We start from the raw sequence: 24990 nt of genomic DNA on the forward strand, positions 1-24990 counted from the left end.
CCCATAGACCTCCGTTCTGCGCATGCGGTCTTCAGTCTGAAATGTGTTGTGCGGGGAAATGGCGACCGCCAATTTTATCGACGACTTGATTACCTCTGAGATAGATGAAAGTGCCGTTAGTGCCTTAGTTGGTGCATTAGAAGGACAGTTGGCTTCCCCTACACACAAGGATAACTCACAGTCGATATCAGAATCTTCTATAAATAATAATCATATCACTACAGCAAGCACTCCGGTAGCTTGCACTGCTTCATCATTCAACATTGTACAGACCAATGTAACACAGGGACTAAAAGGTTTGTCTTTACCAAATAGTGTGACTGTGAACTCTGTCACGAGTCCGTTGGTGAAACTGACCCAATCAGATCCCCAGATCATTGGTATAAATTCCATAATAAACTCAAACAATGTTGCAGCATCCAATAACAATACTCAAAATAACAGGGAATCACCTGCATCTAACTCAAGCAGAGTTGTAAACAACCAACATGCTGTTAGAATAATACCTAACACTCAGCCTCATGTGAATTCAAGAAGTTCCCCATTACCACAAGCAATTGTCAATTCTAATAGTTTGGTGCATACAAACCATATTCCGAGTGCAAATTCACCACTTATAGATCTAAATAGGACTACTCATTCTCCTAATGTAAATACAAGAATTGTCATTTCAAAACCAGGTGAAACAGTAGTTGATCAGAAATCTGTGATAATACCACAAGTTACATCAAGTGCTGGAGGGATCACTATTCCACAACAATATTCTAGTCATCAGGATGTAGTATTAAAACCAGGACATATTATTTTGAAACATGACAATGTGAACTCTGGGAATGTAAATGCTGTAAAGCAAGAACGTGTAACAGCTCTCAAACAGGAAGGCTCTATGAACACTCAACAGCATAGCCAGTTTTTAATTAAAAATGAGCAACATACGACGAGAAGTCCAATTTCAAATGTGAAACATGAAGGCTGTCCGACAATTCAGACTATACAGACTGTTCATGGAACGCAGCACATTCAAACCGGATCTGTACCTTCAGCTGCTGGAAGTCAAATCACACAGGCAACTAATGTTCATATAGTTAATGCACCAATTAAAGGTGGTGTTGCAGGGAATCCAAGTGTTATTACAGTGAGGACTCCAGGACAAGCGCAGCCTGGTCAGGTTGTGATGCGTCAACAAACGCCACATTCAAGTGGTGTGCCTATGCATGTGGTTAGTGTTAGTGGTTCCAATGTGGTGCCAAGATTTACAAACAGTAAGGGAGCAGTGGCACGGGTGGCGACTGCTTCTCCTGCACGACAACAGCAAATCAACATAGCACCTCGGCCAGGAACCACAGCGGTAAGGTTACAATGTCATAACGGTTACAACAAAAACTAATATTTAGTGTTTTAGTTTACAATTTGGTATGGTCATAATGGCTATATAAAAAAAATATGTACATACCAGCTGTTAAAATGCGTCCTAGAGATAAATGCAATTAATTATCACGATTTTCGCAACCACGTTTTCTTTTAAATAGGCTGTAAACACCCTTGACTTCTCGCGGTGGCCTCGAAAAGCCAAGATACACCATCAGGTCCAGTACACTGTCGATTGAGCTATATCGCTATAAAGACCTATATACACCTATAAATTATAGCTGTTTTGTCAAGCTATATTTTCTCAGATTTCAATTTTCATTAAATTAAAGCAAAGTCGCAATAAGGTTTTTGGTAATGTTGACTACAAAAAGCATACAGTTAGATGTTTATTTTCATTTTTCATAAATTTATGTAAAATTTCCGATTTTTTTACATGATTATTTTTTAAAAAGAATACTTATATTTAATGTCTTTTGTTATCAACCTAATGACACAATCTTCTTTTAAAAGCGACTTTGTTTCATTTTCCTTAAAAAAGAAAATAACTTGAAAATAGCAAAAAAGGCCTATTTCAGATAAGTCAATATAGAGCTGTTATAGGTCTTTACAGCTATATAGCTCAATCGGCAGAGTGTACTGGACCTGACCATAGCCTATTTACAGAAATTAAAGATCTCTGAAAAAAGGATAATCTGTAATGAAAGTACAAAAATTGCTTTTACAATAAATTACAAAAAGTTGTACCAAACAGAGTATTAAAAATCACTACTGTATTATTTGTGTGAAGTCATTTTATTGATATATAGCTATATAGTCGCATTCCCGAGACGAATTTCGAGGCTCCAAATTACACATATGGTAACATTGTTGAAATATCTCATCAGTTTAGCAGAAAACAATGCAGAAGTATCTTCATATTTTTTAACAGCACTACTGTGCACTTATGTGTTCCATTTTATCCCTATCTACAGAGATGTTTTATCTATGTAAGCAGTGTGTTTTCAAGACCTCGAAAAGTCCTTTAAATATATCTAACATTAATATGCAGTGTTGTGATTATTTATAAATTTTAGCTTTAAACAATTTTGATATTTTTTTTTATGATAAAATTAGGGAACTATCACGTTGCCTCAAGGGATGTTACCACATGGTGGGATGTTGATGAAAAATGAGCAAGGCCAGTTTGTTATCGTCACTGCTAACCAAGGGGGAGTGCAGCAGGCAGTATCTACGACAATGGCTAGTTCTACAACAGGGCATCGCATTCAGTATGTCAGGGTAGGTATTATGTCCTACTGGCAGAGGAGTCATGAGTAGCCTGTTATAAGTAAAACTAACTTCAAAATACCCTCCTACAGATATTTTATTTGCAACTTTCATGAAATAAAAAAATTGTAATGAGATGTTATAAATCAGCACCTTTTCAGGTAAAAAGGGGAAAATACCCCTTTGCTTATTATCAGCAAACAAAAAGAAATGTTCAAAAGTAATTTAACTTAATTTAACTCTTCTGTCCAAAATTTCAATTTACTCATCTCTGATGTATTGTCAGTTTGAAATTTGGCTACGTTGTTGGTATAAGTCTGTGTTTTTACTGTAGCCCCCTACCACAGTCCAGGCACATGCACGGCCTCCCACCACTCAGATAGTCACCATCCAACACCCGTCTGGTACCCCCATCGCAGGCCAACACCAGACAGTTCTCCGTCAGACCGTCCCTTCCTCAGGAGCCCCTGCCCTCGTGTCTACAGCATCAAGCCAGGTTGTGCAGACAGTTCGGGCAACCAACCCCAGTATGGCACCACACACCTCAACAGCTCCTGGCACAAGTAAGTTCTGTATCCAGTGTGGTGTGAAATTCACAGCTCATTAACCACCTTGGATACAAATTAGTGTCCAGTCTGTTAACTAGGTTACAATAAACGATTGAAATAAGACTGAGGTTCAGTGGTGGTAAAGTTAATCATATATTGGCTGTAGAAAATATTTTACATCCGAGGAAAACAGTTTTAATCCTGTTTAATGGGTAAATCTTAAAGAATAATAGAATCCATCCCTGATGAGAGGTATGGATAAGGTTATTTAAACCCAAGGGATAAAATATTGAGCAGGAGACCCGAGGCTTTGCCAAGGGTATTTTGCTCAATATTTTATCCCGGGGGTTTGTATTACCTTATCCTTACCTCACATCAGGGATGGATTATATTTCCTACTTTTTACCTAAAACCTGTAAAAACAGCTGCTCTTCTAGTAGTTTGTCAACTGTTCGCACATTTCTCATTTGCATATGCAGCACGGATGGCAATTATTAATGACCCTGACTGACCCCAAAACGTCATAGAATGACGTCACGAACAATAGCGTGACCCCGAAAGGTTACTATAATTCCCCTGCCAGTCTGCGTGTGTAAGCAATCCAGACTCGTGGGTCGGATAGAATTTTCCAGCACCGCCGGAAATGCGGATATCTTGGTTCTAGTATGCAAGAAAATTGGTTACGCTATGTTTGACATATGACAGTTGTGACATATAAAAGTTCTGTTTTCCTTTTTTCTAGCCCAAAGTTCTGGTCAGGTCCAACAACAACCACTAGATAATGTAAAAAAGTGTAAAAACTTCCTCTCAACATTGCTGAAGCTTGCAGCTGGACAACCCAAAGAAACGGTCAAAAATGTCAGAGAGCTCATCCAGGGTCTCATTGTAAGTTTTTGTTTTTAGGATGCGTCTGTACTTAATCTGTTTATCAACATTACTAAGTTCATAATTGCTACCAATTATCTGCATCAAGGTGCAACACCCAAAGCAGGAATATCTTCACCTGCTAAAGGTGATGTACTGCAAATGTTTCAAGATACAGTTTAGACATGTACAGAAAGTTAGGCAAGGGAATGCAATCTAAAGAGATTCAATGAATTGATTTTGTGCAAACCTGGAAATTTCGTTCTTTTATACTTGCATTCAAAGTTATGTTGCTTGGTTTGCCTTCTTGTGATTGCGACTTCTTTTTGCTTCACTAGTCTTCAGGAAGATTTCAAACAACTCGATTAGCACATGCATATATGCCAACTTAATTTCTTATAAATAAATATAAAGAATTTTCGCTAGTTTTAATATTAACCTAGAGGTCAGCTTTTGGAATTGAATCCAGCTGAAGCTGGAATCAGTCAGGAGCTGTTATTTTGATAAACAAGCAGATTATCAGGATGACGTGTTTTTAAAAAACTATGCTTGAAATATAAATACCGATATAGGTATATTACTGTTTTCCATTGCTATGGCAATATGTTGTATGCTCACAAATTTTAACATTATGTAAATGAGAGAAAAGAATTGACATACCGGGTAATAATGATATTTTTGGTGGCCTTTAGGACTGTTGAACTTGGCAAAACAATTGCTTCGCCAAAATATAAAAATGCATTATAGATGAAAATTAAAAAAACCATGTTTGTCCTACAGTGCTTTAATATGAAAATGTCCTGAATGATTATATAGAATTAACTTTTTGTTTTTGCAGGATGGGAAAGTAGAGCCTGAAGCGTTCACAGAAAGATTACAGGCTGAACTGAAGTCATCACCACAGCCATACCTAGTCCCTTTCTTGAAGGTATAGATCTACCATCATCACCATACCAGGAGTCTCTTTATCTCAGTTCTGTTTTTCAGTTCTTGAGAATACACAAAAGATCCAAACAATTTTCCTAATTCCTAATTTAACTAGGTATGCCAGGTAATCCCAGAAAGCTACAAAAATCTTCATGTTTGGAAAAAACCCCACATATTTCTGACATGTAAAAATATTTCTACAATCTGAACAACTGATCGACTTGTCCAGCTGTATAGGTATTCCACATCTTTGTTGTCTGTAATAATGACAAAAAAATAAACAATTAAAAGACGGATAATTGGCTTTATATTGACCCAGAAATAGAAATTATGTGAATTTTATAACATTTTACTACATTTATATATATATATATACAGAATAAAAACATAAATCTTTCAGATCGTACGCTAGGCCTTTCGGCCTTCTAAGGCTTCTTCCGCCCTGAAGAAGCCCTAGAAGGCAGAAGGCCAAGCAGACGATCTGAAAGATTTATGTTTTTATTCTATATTTTCCTTCGCAAGGGCTTATTTATTTATTATCTACTATAAATATACATATATTTCTACAACAGGGACGAAAAAAATCTTATATCTATAATAATAGATACAATATGTTTGAATCTAATATACATCCACACACAATGAAGTATTTGGTTTCAACAAATGTTATTGTGTTAACAAAAGAATTAGACAGGAACGAAGTGATGGGGTTTCGTCAACAAGATGTAGACTTCATACTTAGGCATCTATTGATAGAACTGGTTCGGTGTAATTTTTGTGACTGTTATACAATTTCAGAAAAGCCTGCCTCTGTTGCGGAGGTCGCTGATACAGAACAAAATGTCTATAGAAGGAGTAAGGGCACCTCCTGTGTCTGTCCTGCAGCAAAATGTGATGCCCACAGCAGCAACGTCGGTGGGCCAAACACAAAACCAGATCCCTCATGTAAGTCTTCTAATTGTTCATGTCAAGAACTCAACAACAACATCCCTCATATCAGAAAAAGAAATCTATGTCCCTTTTTATTAGCTCACCTGGTCCGAAGGACCAAGGTGAGCTTATGCCATACCGTGGCATCCGTCATCCGTCCGTCCGTGCGTCAACAATTTCTTTAAACGACTTCTTCTTCTTAACCACTGGTTGGAATTAAACTAAATTTGACTGGAAGCATCCCTAGGTGGTGGGGATTCAAAATTGTACAAATGGTGGGGCTGACCCCCCAGGGGGCTGAGGGGCAGGGCCAAAAGGGGTCAATTTGCCCATATTGCTTTAAGCGACTTCTTCTCTGAAACTAAGAAGTGGATATCAACCATATTTGACTGGAAGCATCCCTAGGTGGTAGTGATTAAAAATTGTACAAATGGTGGGGCTGACTCCCCAGGGGGCTTAGGGGCAGGGGTCAAAAGGGGGAAATTTGGCTATATTGCTACAAATGACTTCTTCTGTAGAACTGTGCACTGGATATCAATCATATTTGATCAAAAGCATTCCTGGGAGGCAGGGATTTAAAATTGTACAAATGGTGTGGCTGACCCCCCAGGGGGCTGAGGGGCAGGGCCAAAAAGGGTATTTGGCTATACTGCTTTAAGTGACTTCTTCTCTGGAACTAAGTGATGGATATCAACCTTATTTGACTGGAAGCATCTCTAGGTGGTGGAGATTCAAAATTGTACAAACGGTTGGGCTGACCCCCCAGGGGGCTGAGGGGCGGGGCCAAAAGGGGGCAATTTGGTTATATTGCTTTAAATGACTTCTTCTGCAGAACTATGCCATGGATATTGATCATGTTTTGTTGGAAGTATTCATGGGAGGCAGGGATTCAAAATTGTACAAATGGTGGGGCTGACCCCCCAGGGGGCTGAGGGGCTGGGCCAAAAGGGGGCAATTTGGTTATATTGCTTTAAATGACTTCTTCTGCCGAACTATGCCATGGATATTGATCATGTTTTGTTGGAAGTATTCATGGGAGGCAGGGCTTCAAAATTGTACAAATGGTTGGCCTGGCCCCCCGGGCTAAGGGGTGGGGTCAATAAAATGCATTACTTGGAAATGGTTGAGATCCCAACCATATAACCATATATACAATTGCTGAGTATAAAGAGATGATTGCACATATGCTTCCAGGTTGGCCTTGGGGACTGCCCCACCCTTGGAGACTTAGCCCCTGGGTCATAACTTTGAAACGGTTGAGATCCCCACCCCAAAACTACATATACAAATGCTGGGCATAAAGACACGAATGCAATCATGAAATCAGAATAGACCCTGGGGTCTGCCCGAACCCCTTGGGAACTAGTTTCTTAGTCACAGCTTGGAAACAGTTGAGGGCCCCACCCTTTAACCGTATATATACAATTGCTAAGTATAAAGAGATGATTGCACATATGCTTCCAGGTTGGCCTTGGGGACTGCCCCACCCTTGGAGACTTAACCCCTGGGTCATAACATTGAAATGGTTAATATCCCCACCCCAAAACTATATATACAAATGCTTGGCAAAAAGAGACAAATGCAGTCACAATATTAGAAGCGATCCTGGGGTCTGGCCACAACTCAAGGGACCTAGTTTCTGAGTCGAAGCTTGGAAACAGTTGAGATCCCCACCCCATAACCATACATAAAATTGCTGGGTATGAAAAATGTAATATAGCTATGCTACAAGGATTGGCCTTGGGGTCTGGCCTATTCCCTTGATCTCATTTTGAGAATAGTTTGCCATGATTGCTTAGGTATCCAGGTGAGCGATACAGGCCCTCTGGGCCTCTTGTTCAAAATTTGCGTCCCTCTATGTAAGTAATGTAAGATTTTCAACAACAACAAGATTACAAATCCATGTCCCTCATTTGTGATTTTATAACAGCCATTTCTTGGAATTGAAGACCCTCATATCAGACAAAATGTGATAAATCATATTTGCATGCCCTTGCTGTTTTGTGTAGGACTTTAATGTTAACTATGTGAAGTGACTTCTTAACATATCTTGGTCATACTGTATGTAAAGGTTCAGTATGAGAAAACCACCAATATGCGTTCATATTGCAGACACCAAAATATGTTAATATTTAAGCATAAACTGCATTCTGTTCAGAGTTACACTACAATGATTCTGGATATGATTGCAGACAAATCAACTAATGCATGAAATGTGTCTTATCAACTCGTTGAATTGAAGTGTTTACATTAAAATGATCTTTTGACCAATTACGTAAATAGTGATGTATTTATGTATCATCACTATCATGTATGTAAGCAAGCTTTACCTACAGTATAAACCACCTAAGATTGCCTTCGAATAAAATATATTTTATGTTCCTGGAATAACCTGTCATTCCTTCATTGATTATATGTTGTTTGTAGCTCCTACACACAGCCAAAAGTCAGCAGGGGATGATACAGGTGCAGCATATACAGAAGGGTGTGGCTCACCAGAGGGGCAGCTTACCAAAGACAGTGGTGACAATGGCTGGGCGGAGCCAGGTGGCTCACCACGGGGTGCAGGGGCTCCCCACAGTCAGCACCATACAGGGACAAACAAAGACACATGGCAGCACAGCGGGTCACCGCGAAAAACCCAAATACGACTCCCTCAAGTTAGTATACATCATTTGTGAGAAATTAATACTGTTTTGAAATATAGATGGAAAATTCTAAATCCTGGTAATAAAGCTGACTATGCTGTCATTCAGCAGTATTTTTTCTAAAATCTATGAAAAAATGTGCTTTCTTTATCACTTAAATTTTTTATACAAGGAGAAAAATAACTCCATTGAAATTTTCTTAAAGGGGCATCACAGTGAAGTGTATATATTTTGTTTCAAATACTACATAAACATATCAAGTGAGTCTCCTTAAGGAAAATAACGATCAGATTTGGCTGATATATATCCATATAAATAATTAATTTTGAGATAATCATCAGGATTTCTACCTGTCTGACCAACGTTTTGTTCAGGGATTTCCCTCTACTAGCGCATGCGCATGGATCGCCCATTATTGTAAACAAAATGTCTAGCCGTGTGAGGAAACCGTTACACGCGTCGGTTACGAAGCGAAAAGTTGCCAAATGGTCAAAAGATAGCGCAAGGATTACGTTGCGGAATCATTATTGCAGGTGGGAAGTATTCAAAGGAGAAAATAACTGCCCTAGCAGTTAGTACGGTGCATGTATTCTGCCGGTTAAAGCTGAAATGGAAGCGACAGAAATGCTGTTTGTTATGAATAAATATCTAAAACTATTAACCTATTTTCACATGATGTTGACTTAGAATGTATGATCATGCAACAACTTTTTCTCTATAAATAATAAATTTTCGACTTCAGATAGAATCGGAATATGCATTGAAAATGGGAAAAGGGTCATTTGTTTACGTTAACGCTTGCTGCCATTAACTTCGGCTTCTGTTTCGGACAAAAATAACTGATTAAAGAAAAGTTATTGAAAACATATAATTATCAAGTATCTCAACACGTTCCATATCTGATACATATTCTACATGTACACGTAGTGGTTTTGCCAGAAATGTGTATTGTGAGTGATGGCTAATATGACTTACTAAGTGTTAGTGTATGAAGACAGTGAAAGTGAGAAAGAGAGTATATACATGAATATAATATAATGCATGGTATGGGAAAAAACAGTGGCAAGACATTGAGTTGTACAATGTAAAAAAAAATCACAAACGTTTCTTTTTTTTACTTGTCAATGCATATACACTTTTATGACAATTGAAAAGGGATATTCGTCTCGTGAATATTCCTTTTTATAGAAAGGTTTGTCCCTTGGTTGAGGGAAGGTGTTTAGCCCCGTTCCATTTGTACCGGTCATATTCTGGTAATAGATATTTCCTGATGTCTATAAATAATGCCGAGTTGCCAACAAATGTTTCTTCATTTAAATTCTAAATATTGGCATGTGTGCAATTAACTTCTGATGATGAATAATTACTGATTCAATAAGTTTCAACACGGACTTAGAAATCTGATACTTGGTTTCATAGTGCAGTTAGAAGTTGCAGTTAGTTGACTGATGGCCCCTCTCAGGGGGCCCCTTTGGATCTCGTTCAGACCACCATGTTTACTGCCTCGTTTCAAAACCGCCAGGCGCTATTATTAATGTGCTTTCCCGAACAATTAAAGTGTTCAAACTGGACATTTGGAATGGACTCTGACTATTGGGATAACAAGGTAACGTAAGTGGAAGTCCATACAACACATACATTCATTAAAAAAATATGTCTATTCACGAAGATTAAGTTAAAACAAATTTATGTTTGTACAGAGATGATGATGACATCAATGATGTGGCAACTATGGGTGGTGTGAATCTGTCCGAAGAATCCAAAAATATCCTTGCCACCAACGCAGATTTCATAGGGACACAGATACGCTCCTGTAAAGATGAAGCCTTTCTCCACCATGCAACCTTACAAAGTCGGATAAGTGCTATAGGTAAATCAGCAGGATTGGTTTGATATACTCTTAAATGCCAGTCAACACTATAAATAATAATAAAATATTTCATTTAAGTGTCGCACATATTTTGCATAACACATCACTGACATAATAAAAGTACACATATGCAAAATATGCCCAGTCAGCCATACTGACTTCTGAGACACTATAAGTTTAAAATTCACACTTTTCTTGTCAGCACGGTTAAATTCATATCATATGAACCAGCTTTTAACTTTTGTAATTGTAAATGTTAGTGTCAATATCCATGGGCCTCTTGTTATTTTTGAGTATTTCAAAAGTTCTATAAATAATTCAAAGATTTATTTCCTTTCTAAAAATATTGAACACAAATTGTTTTATGTATATCAAGGGATATAAAACGTGCGCCTCTCCTTTCCAGCAAAGAAACATGGTGTAGATGAAGTGTCGTCAGATGTGATCAATCTTGTATCTCATGCCGCTCAGGAACGGATGCGAGATGTTTTAGAAAAATTAGCAACAATAGCGGAACATAGAATAGAAATATATAAGGTAAGTATTTGATGTGTAGTAGAAATGGTTAGTAGTCGTTGGTAGTGGACCTGGGGAAAACCGGTTGACAAAGTTTACCTGTTCCATGGGAATAACAGGGGCATGTTCCTTCATACTACAGATTATTAAGTGTTCACACCTTGTATATCATTTTATTTGTATGAGAGGTACATAAACACCAGGTAATAAAAGCTACTGAGCCTGTGAGCATCTTGTAGAATTTGGATTCAATTTCATGTTCTTTTGAAAATTGTTGACATTAATAAATGTTTTTAATTCCTTTTAGATGAATGATAGGTTTGAATTGACCAAGGATGGGAAGTCTCAATTAAAATTTATAGAAGAGCTGGACAAGTTAGAAAAGAAAAGGCACGAGGAACAAGAATGGGAAAAAATAATGAAGGCAGCCAAGGTAAAGATTCATGGTTTGAGTTGTAAATGGTTTTATAAAAAAATAACAATGTAATTGAAAAAACATTTCTCTTCCGTTAAAATTATTTTTTTATCAGAGGTATAACAAAACTATGAATTAATTTCAACAATATTTAATTTGACAGAGCCGATCAAAACATGAAGACCCTGAACAGCAGAAAATTAAACAAAAGGCCAAAGAGGTGGGTAAAATTTGTTCTTATATTTCAGTAGTAACACAGGGGACTATAGGTTAATTAGTCCCTAAACAGTACTAACACAGGGGACTATAGGTTAATTAGTCCCTAAACAGTACTAACACAGGGGACTATAGGTTAATTAGTCCCTAAACAGTACTAACACAGGGGACTATAGGTTAATTAGTCCCTAAACAGTACTAACACAGGGGACTATAGGTTAATTAGTCCCTAAACAGTACTAACACAGGGGACTATAGGTTAATTAGTCCCTAAACAGTACTAACACAGGGGACTATAGGTTAATTAGTCCCTAAACAGTACTAACACAGGGGACTATAGGTTAATTAGTCCCTAAACAGTACTAACACAGGGGACTATAGGTTAATTAGTCCCTAAACAGTACTAACACAGGGGACTATAGGTTAATTAGTCCCTAAACAGTACTAACACAGGGGACTATAGGTTAATTAGTCCCTAAACAGTACTAACACAGGGGACTATAGGTTAATTAGTCCCTAAACAGTACTAACACAGGGGACTATAGGTTAATTAGTCCCTAAACAGTACTAACACAGGGGACTATAGGTTAATTAGTCCCTAAACAGTACTAACACAGGGGACTATAGGTTAATTAGTCCCTAAACAGTACTAACACAGGGGACTATAGGTTAATTAGTCCCTAAACAGTACTAACACAGGGGACTATAGGTTAATTAGTCCCTAAACAGTACTAACACAGGGGACTATAGGTTAATTAGTCCCTAAACAGTACTAACACAGGGGACTATAGGTTAATTAGTCCCTAAACAGTACTAACACAGGGGACTATAGGTTAATTAGTCCCTAAACAGTACTAACACAGGGGACTATAGGTTAATTAGTCCCTAAACAGTACTAACACAGGGGACTATAGGTTAATTAGTCCCTAAACAGTACTAACACAGGGGACTATAGGTTAATTAGTCCCTAAACAGTACTAACACAGGGGACTATAGGTTAATTAGTCCCTAAACAGTACTAACACAGGGGACTATAGGTTAATTAGTCCCTAAACAGTACTAACACAGGGGACTATAGGTTAATTAGTCCCTAAACAGTACTAACACAGGGGACTATAGGTTAATTAGTCCCTAAACAGTACTAACACAGGGGACTATAGGTTAATTAGTCCCTAAACAGTACTAACACAGGGGACTATAGGTTAATTAGTCCCTAAACAGTACTAACACAGGGGACTATAGGTTAATTAGTCCCTAAACAGTACTAACACAGGGGACTATAGGTTAATTAGTCCCTAAACAGTACTAACACAGGGGACTATAGGTTAATTAGTCCCTAAACAGTACTAACACAGGGGACTATAGGTTAATTAGTCCCTAAACAGTACTAACACAGGGGACTATAGGTTAATTAGTCCCTAAACAGTACTAACACAGGGGACTATAGGTTAATTAGTCCCTAAACAGTACTAACACAGGGGACTATAGGTTAATTAGTCCCTAAACAGTACTAACACAGGGGACTATAGGTTAATTAGTCCCTAAACAGTACTAACACAGGGGACTATAGGTTAATTAGTCCCTAAACAGTACTAACACAGGGGACTATAGGTTAATTAGTCCCTAAACAGTACTAACACAGGGGACTATAGGTTAATTAGTCCCTAAACAGTACTAACACAGGGGACTATAGGTTAATTAGTCCCTAAACAGTACTAACACAGGGGACTATAGGTTAATTAGTCCCTAAACAGTACTAACACAGGGGACTATAGGTTAATTAGTCCCTAAACAGTACTAACACAGGGGACTATAGGTTAATTAGTCCCTAAACAGTACTAACACAGGGGACTATAGGTTAATTAGTCCCTAAACAGTACTAACACAGGGGACTATAGGTTAATTAGTCCCTAAACAGTACTAACACAGGGGACTATAGGTTAATTAGTCCCTAAACAGTACTAACACAGGGGACTATAGGTTAATTAGTCCCTAAACAGTACTAACACAGGGGACTATAGGTTAATTAGTCCCTAAACAGTACTTACACAGGGGACTATAGGTTAATTAGTCCCTAAACAGTACTAACACAGGGGACTATAGGTTAATTAGTCCCTAAACAGTACTAACACAGGGGACTATAGGTTAATTAGTCCCTAAACAGTACTAACACAGGGGACTATAGGTTAATTAGTCCCTAAACAGTACTAACACAGGGGACTATAGGTTAATTAGTCCCTAAACAGTACTAACACAGGGGACTATAGGTTAATTAGTCCCTAAACAGTACTAACACAGGGGACTATAGGTTAATTAGTCCCTAAACAGTACTAACACAGGGGACTATAGGTTAATTAGTCCCTAAACAGTACTAACACAGGGGACTATAGGTTAATTAGTCCCTAAACAGTACTAACACAGGGGACTATAGGTTAATTAGTCCCTAAACAGTACTAACACAGGGGACTATAGGTTAATTAGTCCCTAAACAGTACTAACACAGGGGACTATAGGTTAATTAGTCCCTAAACAGTACTAACACAGGGGACTATAGGTTAATTAGTCCCTAAACAGTACTAACACAGGGGACTATAGGTTAATTAGTCCCTAAACAGTACTAACACAGGGGACTATAGGTTAATTAGTCCCTAAACAGTACTAACACAGGGGACTATAGGTTAATTAGTCCCTAAACAGTACTTACACAGGGGACTATAGGTTAATTAGTCCCTAAACAGTACTAACACAGGGGACTATAGGTTAATTAGTCCCTAAACAGTACTAACACAGGGGACTATAGGTTAATTAGTCCCTAAACAGTACTAACACAGGGGACTATAGGTTAATTAGTCCCTAAACAGTACTAACACAGGGGACTATAGGTTAATTAGTCCCTAAACAGTACTAACACAGGGGACTATAGGTTAATTAGTCCCTAAACAGTACTAACACAGGGGACTATAGGTTAATTAGTCCCTAAACAGTACTAACACAGGGGACTATAGGTTAATTAGTCCCTAAACAGTACTAACACAGGGGACTATAGGTTAATTAGTCCCTAAACAGTACTAACACAGGGGACTATAGGTTAATTAGTCCCTAAACAGTACTAACACAGGGGACTATAGGTTAATTAGTCCCTAAACAGTACTAACACAGGGGACTATAGGTTAATTAGTCCCTAAACAGTACTAACACAGGGGACTATAGGTTAATTAGTCCCTAAACAGTACTTACACAGGGGACTATAGGTTAATTAGTCCCTAAACAGTACTAACACAGGGGACTATAGGTTAATTAGTCCCTAAACAGTACTAACACAGGGGACTATAGGTTAATTAGTCCCTAAACAGTACTAACACAGGGGACTATAGGTTAATTAGTCCCTAAACAGTACTAACACAGGGGACTATAGGTTAATTAGTCCCTAAACAGTACTAACACAGGGGACTATAGGTTAATTAGTCCCTAAACAGTACTAACACAGGGGACTATAGGTTAATTAGTCCCTAAACAGTACTAACACAGGGGACTATAGGTTAATTAGTCCCTAAACAGTACTAACACAGGGGACTATAGGTTAATTAGTCCCTAAACAGTACTAACACAGGGGACTATAGGTTAATTAGTCCCTAAACAGTACTAACACAGGGGACTATAGGTTAATTAGTCCCTAAACAGTACTAACACAGGGGACTATAGGTTAATTAGTCCCTAAACAGTACTAACACAGGGGACTATAGGTTAATTAGTCCCTAAACAGTACTAACACAGGGGACTATAGGTTAATTAGTCCCTAAACAGTACTAACACAGGGGACTATAGGTTAATTAGTCCCTAAACAGTACTTACACAGGGGACTATAGGTTAATTAGTCCCTTAACAGTACTTACACAGGGGACTATAGGTTAATTAGTCCCTTAACAGTACTTACACAGGGGACTATAGGTTAATTAGTCCCTTAACAGTACTTACACAGGGGACTATAGGTTAATTAGTCCCTAAACAGTACTAACACAGGGGACTATAGGTCAATTAGTCCCTAAACAGTACTAACACAGGGGACTATAGGTTAATTAGTCCCTAATCAGTTCTCCAAGAATCCACTTGTTTAGGTACTGGTGTCTGTGGTAGACATCTGTTTGTTATAGTATTGGAGACTTGCTGAATAAGAGATAGCCTTGGTATTAATTAAGAACTTGTCGGGGGTCTGCCCTGCTTTTATGTCTTAATGCTGTAGCAGTGGACAGGCTGGGGTTACTGACATTAAATAGCATTTTGACAAGGTGAGATATGACATTGAAATTTATGAATGTCCAGGTGACCAGGAGGTCATGACCTTGTGTTTCAGGTCTTGCATATTAATAGTTTGGCACAGATATCAGTTCTAAAGTGTATTGCTATGTTCCTTTTATAGGTAACTTATTTTAAAAAAAATGGGAATTGCTTCATTTTCAATCTTCGTCAGCATCTTCTAGAAGCTGTATGTATACAATGTTTAAATGTTGATTTCTGGTCCTTATAACTGGATAATATAAAAGTGTATATGTACAATTGTAGTTCAGTATGTTATTTATAAAAGCAATATATTTTGTTGCAATCGGCACATCAACTAGTAAAAATGAAGTTAATAGCCTGTGATATGGTACGAATCATGGCCGAAAAATGGACGAAATCGCTGCAAGTTTAGCGTTCTATTTTTGAAAACAAATTACTTAAAATCAAAAGTTTTTCTGAAAATGAATCATCATGTGTAGTCTCATCACGAATCAAGAAATATTTCAGATACATGATCTGAATTTTTAAATATCATTGAAAAACTGTCAAAACTGTATCAATTGTGGTAGCGCAATGTTACTGCTTAATTTTAGATAATCCATCAAACAATGATTACTCTCTTTGTAAATTATGAACAAGTGCTTGTTTTGATATTGTATTGGTAAAACCTGGAAAGTTTGTTTGAGGTTGAGGATAACTTACTCCATACCTTAACTCTCTATATATGTACTTTCAGTTACAACAAGCTGAGATAGAGCGGCTGAGACAAGAAGAAGCAAATCTTACAGCATTAGCAGCAATAGGTCCTCGAAAGAAACGCAAAACAGACTTTGGGGAATCAAGTCAGGTACAAAGCAGATATGCAGATAATTTGACAGAATCAGACCTGCAATGATGTCCAAACCATTGGTTAAAGCTTGAATCTGGCTGTATGATAGTAGTTGTACATGTATATATACTATCAGGTGATAGAAGTAACCCTCTGGTAAAGGCTTCCCATGCTTATACTTGACATATTAGTCATTGAAACTTCAAATCTTTTCAACCCAATATACTTATAGTATTTATAGAATTTTATGACAGCAATTTTAACCGCATTTTCCCCAACAGATTGAAGCACAGTCACTTTATATATTCCTGAAGTTGTATCAGGGGCGATACAATTTTCAATCTAACTGACATCACTTCTCAATGATTTGTTTCTCCACAGGGAAGCTCTGGAGGGTCGAATCTGTCCAATGGTCTTGGATCATCGTCATCTAGATCTGTAAGTACACTAAAACTTTTCTGCTCTATAAACAAGTAGCTACTTAATACTTCATTTTAGTGTGAAGATTTTTCTGATTTTCTTAAGGACCCAATTTAAGAAGTCCTGGTATGCAGTGTATTCTAAGGAATAAAGGCACATCTGCTTTAAAGACTTGTAGACAATATACATCAATGGTTTAACATCTGTAGTTTATGTTACATCCTGTTATAAAGCGTATATTCCTACTACAGCCTCGTTAATAGTGTATATACCTGAGGGGTGATGGTCTAACACAAGGCTTTGCTGAGGGCTAGACAACCAAAAAATCACCCAGAGGATTGGAGATTTCTTTATTACCGGTTATTTTTCTAACATCATTTTAATACTTTACAGAAACAATAATTTTCAGCATTGGTGTTATCCTGATGTTCATATGATCTCTCAGGTCAAGAGTGGATTGTTCCTGTGATGTCATAGTATTGTTTATGTTGATGTACTATCTGTAATACCCTAGGGGTTGATAGAGAAATCATACCCAAGGGGACGACAGTAAAATCATGAACAGGTTAAGTTGGACATAACTGATTGGAGGAGTATATGGAGCAAAAAAATTTCAAGTATTAGTCATAACCACAAGCTATATTTGAGATAAAGTAATGATAGGTAGTATATATCACAATCAATCATAAAGCATTGTATATTTTCGGCTGGTGGTAAAGGAATTGTAGCAGATGTAGTATAACTTACACAAGCTTCTTCTTTTGTGATTGTAGACATCCAGACCAAGGATTAAAAGAGTAACATTAAGAGATGTCCTTTTCTTCATGGAACAAGAACGATCTATGTGCAAGTCCAAGGTTCTATACAAGACATTTTTGAAATGAGGAGGTACCGAATTTAGGACTTGGTAATAAGAAATTGGACTCTTTTATCCGTCTCTGGGAGACAGGCTGTGTGAAGCTTTAAAAGTGCTTGATTGTACACAGAAAAAGGTGGGTAAGTGGTATACTGCCTACACACAGTGCTACGGTTGTAGGAAATGTCTTGGACAAGGAGTAAAGCCTCATGGCGACACCTGTCTAACATGCTGTGTCGCTACACAGTCAGGTCATCAGCCATAGCTGTCGGTGCTTGCCAACAAGGGGACAAGTCTACAGATACAGAAGGGAACATCACCATGTTTCCCAAGTTGATTGCCAAGGAAAGATGCGTTCTGCAATAAGACAAGATCAGGAGGTTCACTCGGCATCAGGAACCCATATGTTCCTTGCTTCGATGTGTCTTGCAATAATAAGACAAACAAAATCCTATCCCCAGATCAACAAAGGAGTTAGTAGGACACCTAGGTTGCTATACATGTAACTGTTATAGCATGTCAGGAGTGGAATTCAAAGCTGAAGAGAACAGCCAAAGTAGTCATATCTACTCAAACACTGAGATTGTGATGGTCCCGTCAGGAGAGCTAGACCAGTCCTGGTAGTCAGGTCTGCTCCATGCTTTAAGAGACAGAGCGGCCATGCTAGCTCAAACAGATCGACTGTGATGGCCATTGTCTGGAGAGCTATGGAGATGACTCTGGGCAATCATGTCTGGTGCAACAGAGAGACTGACTGCTGCGTCAGGAGACCTAGAGAGACAAATCTGGGTAGTCACATCGGTTCTCATATGAAAGCAGACTGACGACCACATCAGAGGACCTGGAGAGATATCTCTGGCTAATGGTGTCTACTGCAACAAAGACTGTGATGGCCACGTCAGGCTAGTCATCATTGCTCTTAACAAAGATATTGAATGATGCCTCAGGAGAGTTTGAAAGATAGACCGAGACTGGTATCGACAGTAGAGACTGATAGCTGTAGATATGGAGAAGAGTTTGGCAAGTACCTAGCTCAGAGGAGGAGAGGAGCTTTGTGTGTTAACTGTGATGTTCTGGAAAAAATATTTATGTTGTAAAAGCTGAACTTGTGATAAGAATATCAGGTGTGGGTTACACAGAAGCACTTACCCAGCATTACTTTTACAGGAGGAGATGCTTCAGGTTTACTGTTAACCAAAGACTGTGATTTGATGGGGAAACTTTTCCTGGATACAGGAGATTGTGGAGTAGTGGTCATATTGTGATGGTTGACCAGGTTACTCTAAAAGATGCTTTTGTTTCAAGAAATATAACATTAGGGTGATGACATGGTTGTTGCAGAAAACTTCCAAACGTTTCCCTGTGAAATGGTTCGGAATCAAAGGAATGCAAAAAGAACAGTCACTGCTGAGGTTGTACAGCTTGCTGCTTTGGAAGAGGAGATGTTCTTCAATGCAATGAGAAGAAAAGGAGCAATGAACTGAAACTCACTTGAGGTGCAAGAAAGATATCAAAAGTTGTGGGAACTGGGAGATGAAGTAGAGATGTGAAGTTGGTACTTGGTAAAACTATAACTTAGTATAAGTTCATAGAAGGATCTAGTAATGGGGTCAGTTAGTGCTACTACATGTACTACCGTCATGTATGTGGGTGTCTCACCCTATGTCTGGTAAGTGTGGTCTGTGTGATGGGTGGTTAGCAGTCACGTGCGTACTACCGTCATGTATGTGGGTGTCTCACCCTATGTCTGGTAAGTGTGAGAAGAACGTCTTATGTCTCTACCATTCCATTACCTGAAATTATTTGATTATTATATGTTATATTTAGTCAGAGGGAAAACTGGTATATAATGCATACACAGACCTTGCTCAAAATATGTAAATAATAATAAGGGGAAAAAAATGTTTTTCTTCCATATTTTCTAGACATATTTATTAATCCTGTTAATATTTTTTCAAACTGCTTAACATTGGCATTTAAAAGAGAAAATGAGACTTACCGGTAATATGTGACCCTATATACTACAATATGTACTTTATGAGAGCTCTTTCAGATTTGAATATAGTGGGCAGAGAGAAATGTAATTTTAATATATATCTTGTAATATATTGGTGACAGGGTCCGAAATAATTGTTAAGTGGGCCCATGGAAGAAATAATTATGGATGGTCGAGATCACATAAAACAGTCACCCCTTTTCCCCATTTACTTATTTCTGGTATAGCCCTGATTTTTTATGGCAGAGCTTTGAATTTTTAAAAAGAAAACCGATTTTGTGCCAAACACATTTCACAGAAGCCCTGTGATTACTAGAGTTATTCTTTAAAAAGTAGCCATACAGCATATTGTCAGTGTGTGTGTCTATGTATATGTGGAATGTCAGCCGGCCAGGTAGTAGGTAGTTGTGACCCCAAACAGTCAATAAAAATTTACAGATCTAGAGCAGTGGGAAAAGCATTGAACCGGAATGTAGCAAGTACGGGGTGTTATAACATAACACATCATCACAGTGCGACACCCATCTCACAGTGAGGAATGACGAGGAATGGTAGACCACGCACAGTGGTGGGAGGTATCACTATAACTAGGGCCTGGTGATATTGAAAGTAAATGTTAAGTTTTGATATTCAAGTTGTACACTTTTTGTGGACTAAGCAGGAAAGGGCAGTGCCTAACCCTGCAAGGCAGCAGTCAACCATGACCTTTTGGTGACCTTAACACCATATGGCCTTGGTTTGACCTTTAAACTTACACTGACCTTTGTGTCAAACATTTTTGTGTAACAACATTTATCTTCAGACTGAGATGTGTATTTCAGTCACCATACAAAATATTTGGGAACTCATGAATATTTATGCTGAGTATGCTTTGTCATCTGTAATCGTAACCAAGTTTTATCACCACATGTGACCTTCAGGTTTGTCACATGCTTATCATTAGTAGGGTCATTGAATTGCATCATGAATACTGCTTTATATTGTTGTCTACATTTTGCAAACGTTTTCTACTAAGCATTGTAATCGGATAAAAATTGTGTTCAGATGCTTCTGTAGATGTCCTGGTGTCGTATCTACAAATGATTTGTTGATATGTTTAATTACAGGAACCTGCAATATTGTATTGGCCTCATAACACTGCTTTTGTTACAAAGATGTATTTATTTTAGTATCTCTGTTAAAAAGCTTTATTTTTCTTCAAAATTTTTAATACACTTTTGAAGTATTGAGACTTTATAAAAAATAATGTATACCTATGTGGTTGAGATCAATGTGAACGATATGCAAATTAACCTTACTGTTTATTCCACTGGTCCTTTGGACTATTGTTTTCACGATTACCCCAGGAATATTGCTCCGACAATAGAAATAAATTACATTCAAAAAAACCTTCTAGCAAAAATTGTTTGTTCAATGTCTAATACTGCAAGAAGTAAATTATGTTGGAATTTTTTAGCAGTTCAAAACAAAACTGAAGAAAATTTAGTTAAAATTGACATTAAATGTCTGGAATTTTCATGAAAGTCAAGGAAACTGGTGGAATTGAAAGTAACTTACTGTTCAGAATGGGTAGAATGAATAATTCTGATTTACTGTTTATTTTCATGATAATGATCCAAGTACTAGCATGTATACTACTGTTTCTATCAAAGTTTGATCTTGTGTTGTGCTATTTAGTCATGGTCAGGCACTCCTGGTAGGATTAAACATTCAGTTGATTTTTTATTTGTGCTTTGCTACATAAATGTACTTTCAAATTTAATCCTGGTCAAGGTACTCCCAGTGGGAAATTAAATCAGGTGACCTTTGACCTGCTCTTAGCTGCGGGAACCGTAGCTTCAAGGCCGATCTTTTTAAAAAAATCGGACCATCTATAACATTCTTTATTTTTTTAAAGATCGGGCCTAGAAGCTATGGTTCCCGCAGCTAACTTGCTCTATGATACTTTCCAGTTTAGTTCTGGTCAAAAGATACTCCCAGTGGGAGTTTTTGATTCACGTGACCTTTGACCTGTGCTATGCTGCATGTACTTTCCATTTTAGTCCTGGTCAAGATACTCCCAATAGGAGTTTTCATAAAGTTGACCTTTGACCTGTGCTATGCTATCTTCCATTTTAGTCAATTGCATATTTCAGGGGTTTTGAACAAACATAACTTGCTATGACAAATGCAGCACTACTGTTACAAAGTATTTCATTCATGCAAAATGTTTACATGTTGATTATGAACTTCCATTTTCTCAATTGATTAGCCAGTGCGAAACATGAGCTTTTGTGTTTATACAAGATATATGTAAAAACATGTATGAAAAAATGTTTATATGTACACATACCGTAAAAACCCATGTAATTTGCGCACCTGTGTAATTTGCGCAGGTATTTTTTAGGGCTGAAAATCGGGAACATTTTCGTAATAGTATGGGGAAATGCACCGAGATGTCGAAACGTAATGTCGTAAGTTGATCGGCGATTCTCTGGCATAGGAATTCGGCTAAACTTTTTTTGTTAACGGTTACCTATTTATTAATACTTTTCACATAAACTCACATAACACATTATGTATCTTTTATTAATGTTTGACATAAATAAATTTGTTGATCGTCATTTGTCTTAGAGTTCCATGTACCAAGGGACATAATCCAAGATGGCGATCTCTCAGAATCGTCGATCTTTTCCTGAAAAAAACTTGAAATTTTCTATACCTGTGTATTTTATGCACCCCCCACTTTGGGTATTAAATTTCTGAAAAAAAAGTGCGCAAATTGCATGGGTTTTTACGGTACATACACTAGAGATACTTTAAAGTATAATTTTCTGTTCAAACATCAGGACCTTATTCTTAACACAGCATGTGTCTGCACTCTTAGTACTTTCATTCTGAAGATGTCTGTCATAATGTTATCAGTCTGCTACGACGGGAAAAGCTGGGATACATCAAATCGAGCTTATTAAAAACATGTGTTCTCTACATGTAGTGATTGCCAGCTGCAAATGTGAGTAACTGGTCATTTTAATTACATTTTCATTAAAAAGTATAGATGTTAAAACTTGCATGCTGTACTAGTCTATATATATATAAAGTTCTCTAAAAGTCTGTCGGTTTAACTTTTGCACTGTTGCTTCGTAACTAAATTGGCTGTTTTTATTTCCCATTAGATTGTTCCCTACTTCAGATTAACTATCCCAACCCTCGTACAGTGTTCACCCAGCCCACCTAGCACATATCCACTTGTTATCTGTCCTAGTCCATCACACCTACTCTATGATGTTACCATTTTTTAAGCTGCTTGTTCAATTTCTTCCAAGAATAATATAGAATCTCACTAGTGCTGTAACAACTTTCAGGATTTGAATTTTTCAATCTCTTGAGACTGAAAGCTAGTCTTCCAATGTGTCTGGGCTGTATTGGGCTCTATTCCTACCCTTTGGCTTGACATGTTGGTAACTACCTCATTTTCTAGGTGGTACTTTTAAATATGCAAATTTCCTTGGCTTTCCTGTGTAAGTTACATAGAATTTGTAATCCGATATGGTAAATATTGTGTTGAATTTTCTTTTATTTTCTTATGTCGAATTAATTATTTTCATATAACATTAGAAATTTCAAAGTTGAATCATCTATGTGTCGTCTCTAGCAGTGTTTATCCGAGTTCCTATGTCCAACAGTTAAAAACTCTGGAAGTCTACTACAATATACACTTCAGTATTTATATGATAATAGGAGATATAGTATTATATGAAATTAAATTAGACTAGCAAGATTGGAGCTAAGACAACTTTGTTATAGAAAAAGGTCATTGTGTTTCTTTTACTTCTTAAAACAATTTTAAAACCTCAATATGTCATTGATCTACCTTCAAGTAACCTGAATATAAATCCAAATTATTTTGTAACAATTCCAAAATAAATGCAAGTACACATTATGTGTATTATTGCATGTAAAACTTGTTGCATGGATCAGTTTAAGAACTGTTGAAGATTTCACGATCATATACCAGCACTGTTCAATGTGTTTTGTACAATTATGAGTTTTGTACAATTTTTTTGATCTAAAGTCAGAGGTCGACATACAATATCACTAAACAACTGAACAGGTAAAGAAAAGCTAATCAAACTGGGACCATGTCTCTTGTAACTATATCTAAGAATTTTAATGGGTTTCTTGTATTCATTTAAAATGGCTAAATGAAATACAGTGGTGCAATATATGGCAATTTAATCTGATATCTATCGGAATACTTGCCAATACAGCCATGGTAACCTACCAGAACAGTATGTGATGGTCATGTAGCGCGTTCTACTGGCAGTATAGTTGATTATGAGTACTTTTTCTCACCCGAGTACCAAGCTTACCGATGGTGTTTTTCTAGTTCATGGTTGTCGCACATCTTTAATATAACAGGCAAGGCTAGTGTAGTGAATAATTAACATATCAACAAATGATTTATCTCTTTAAACCAGGAAAGAAGCCGACTTTTTGGGGCCCATGGATCGGTAGAGTACCACAGGTATTGTCACTAAACCATAGTCACGGGATCACTCTTTAGCATCAATCATGGTGATGATATTCATATCTGCAGTGTTCACAAATGGTGCTTATAAATCATATCAGTAGATCATATTGCAAGTATTGAAACATCACTAGTTCTTTTTAGCTCACCTGGCACGAAGTGCCAAGTGAGCTTATGCCGTGGTGCGGCGTCCGTCCGTGTCAATATTTTACTTTAAACGACTTTTTCTTAATAACCGAAAGTCCTAGGGTGATGATATTTGGCCAGAAGCAAACTGGGATAAGGGGCTACCATATTTGTTCAAATAAATGACCGTCATCTATTTTCAAGGTCACAGGGGTCAAATATGTTAAACACTTTAAACAACTTCTTCTCAATAACCAAACTGCCCAGGGAGATGATATTTGGTCAGTAGCATGCTAGGGTGAAGGGCTACCAAGTTTGTTCAAATGAATGACCTTCAACCATATTCAAGGTCACGGGGGTCAATTGTCTTAAAAAACCTTTAAATAACTTCTTCTGAATAACCA

General features: G+C 37.5%; 1 protein-coding gene across 1 annotated transcript; it reads left to right on the forward strand.

The window, feature by feature from the left end:
- The first annotated feature begins 53 nt into the window (after window positions 1-53).
- LOC110449915 (transcription initiation factor TFIID subunit 4-like) lies at window positions 54-22423 on the forward strand. Its single transcript, XM_021497081.1, has 14 exons — window positions 54-1348; window positions 2485-2649; window positions 2972-3200; window positions 3928-4070; window positions 4888-4977; window positions 5775-5921; window positions 8334-8566; window positions 10255-10424; window positions 10831-10961; window positions 11248-11373; window positions 11519-11575; window positions 16586-16696; window positions 17060-17116; window positions 17872-22423. Exons 1-14 carry the CDS (start codon window positions 59-61, stop codon window positions 17980-17982), a joined length of 3060 nt encoding a protein of 1019 aa, XP_021352756.1. The 5' UTR covers window positions 54-58; the 3' UTR covers window positions 17983-22423.
- Window positions 22424-24990: the final 2567 nt, after the last annotated feature.

This window comes from Mizuhopecten yessoensis, unplaced genomic scaffold, assembly GCF_002113885.1.
Source record: "Mizuhopecten yessoensis strain PY_sf001 unplaced genomic scaffold, ASM211388v2 scaffold4839, whole genome shotgun sequence".
Taxonomy (NCBI): domain Eukaryota; kingdom Metazoa; phylum Mollusca; class Bivalvia; order Pectinida; family Pectinidae; genus Mizuhopecten; species Mizuhopecten yessoensis.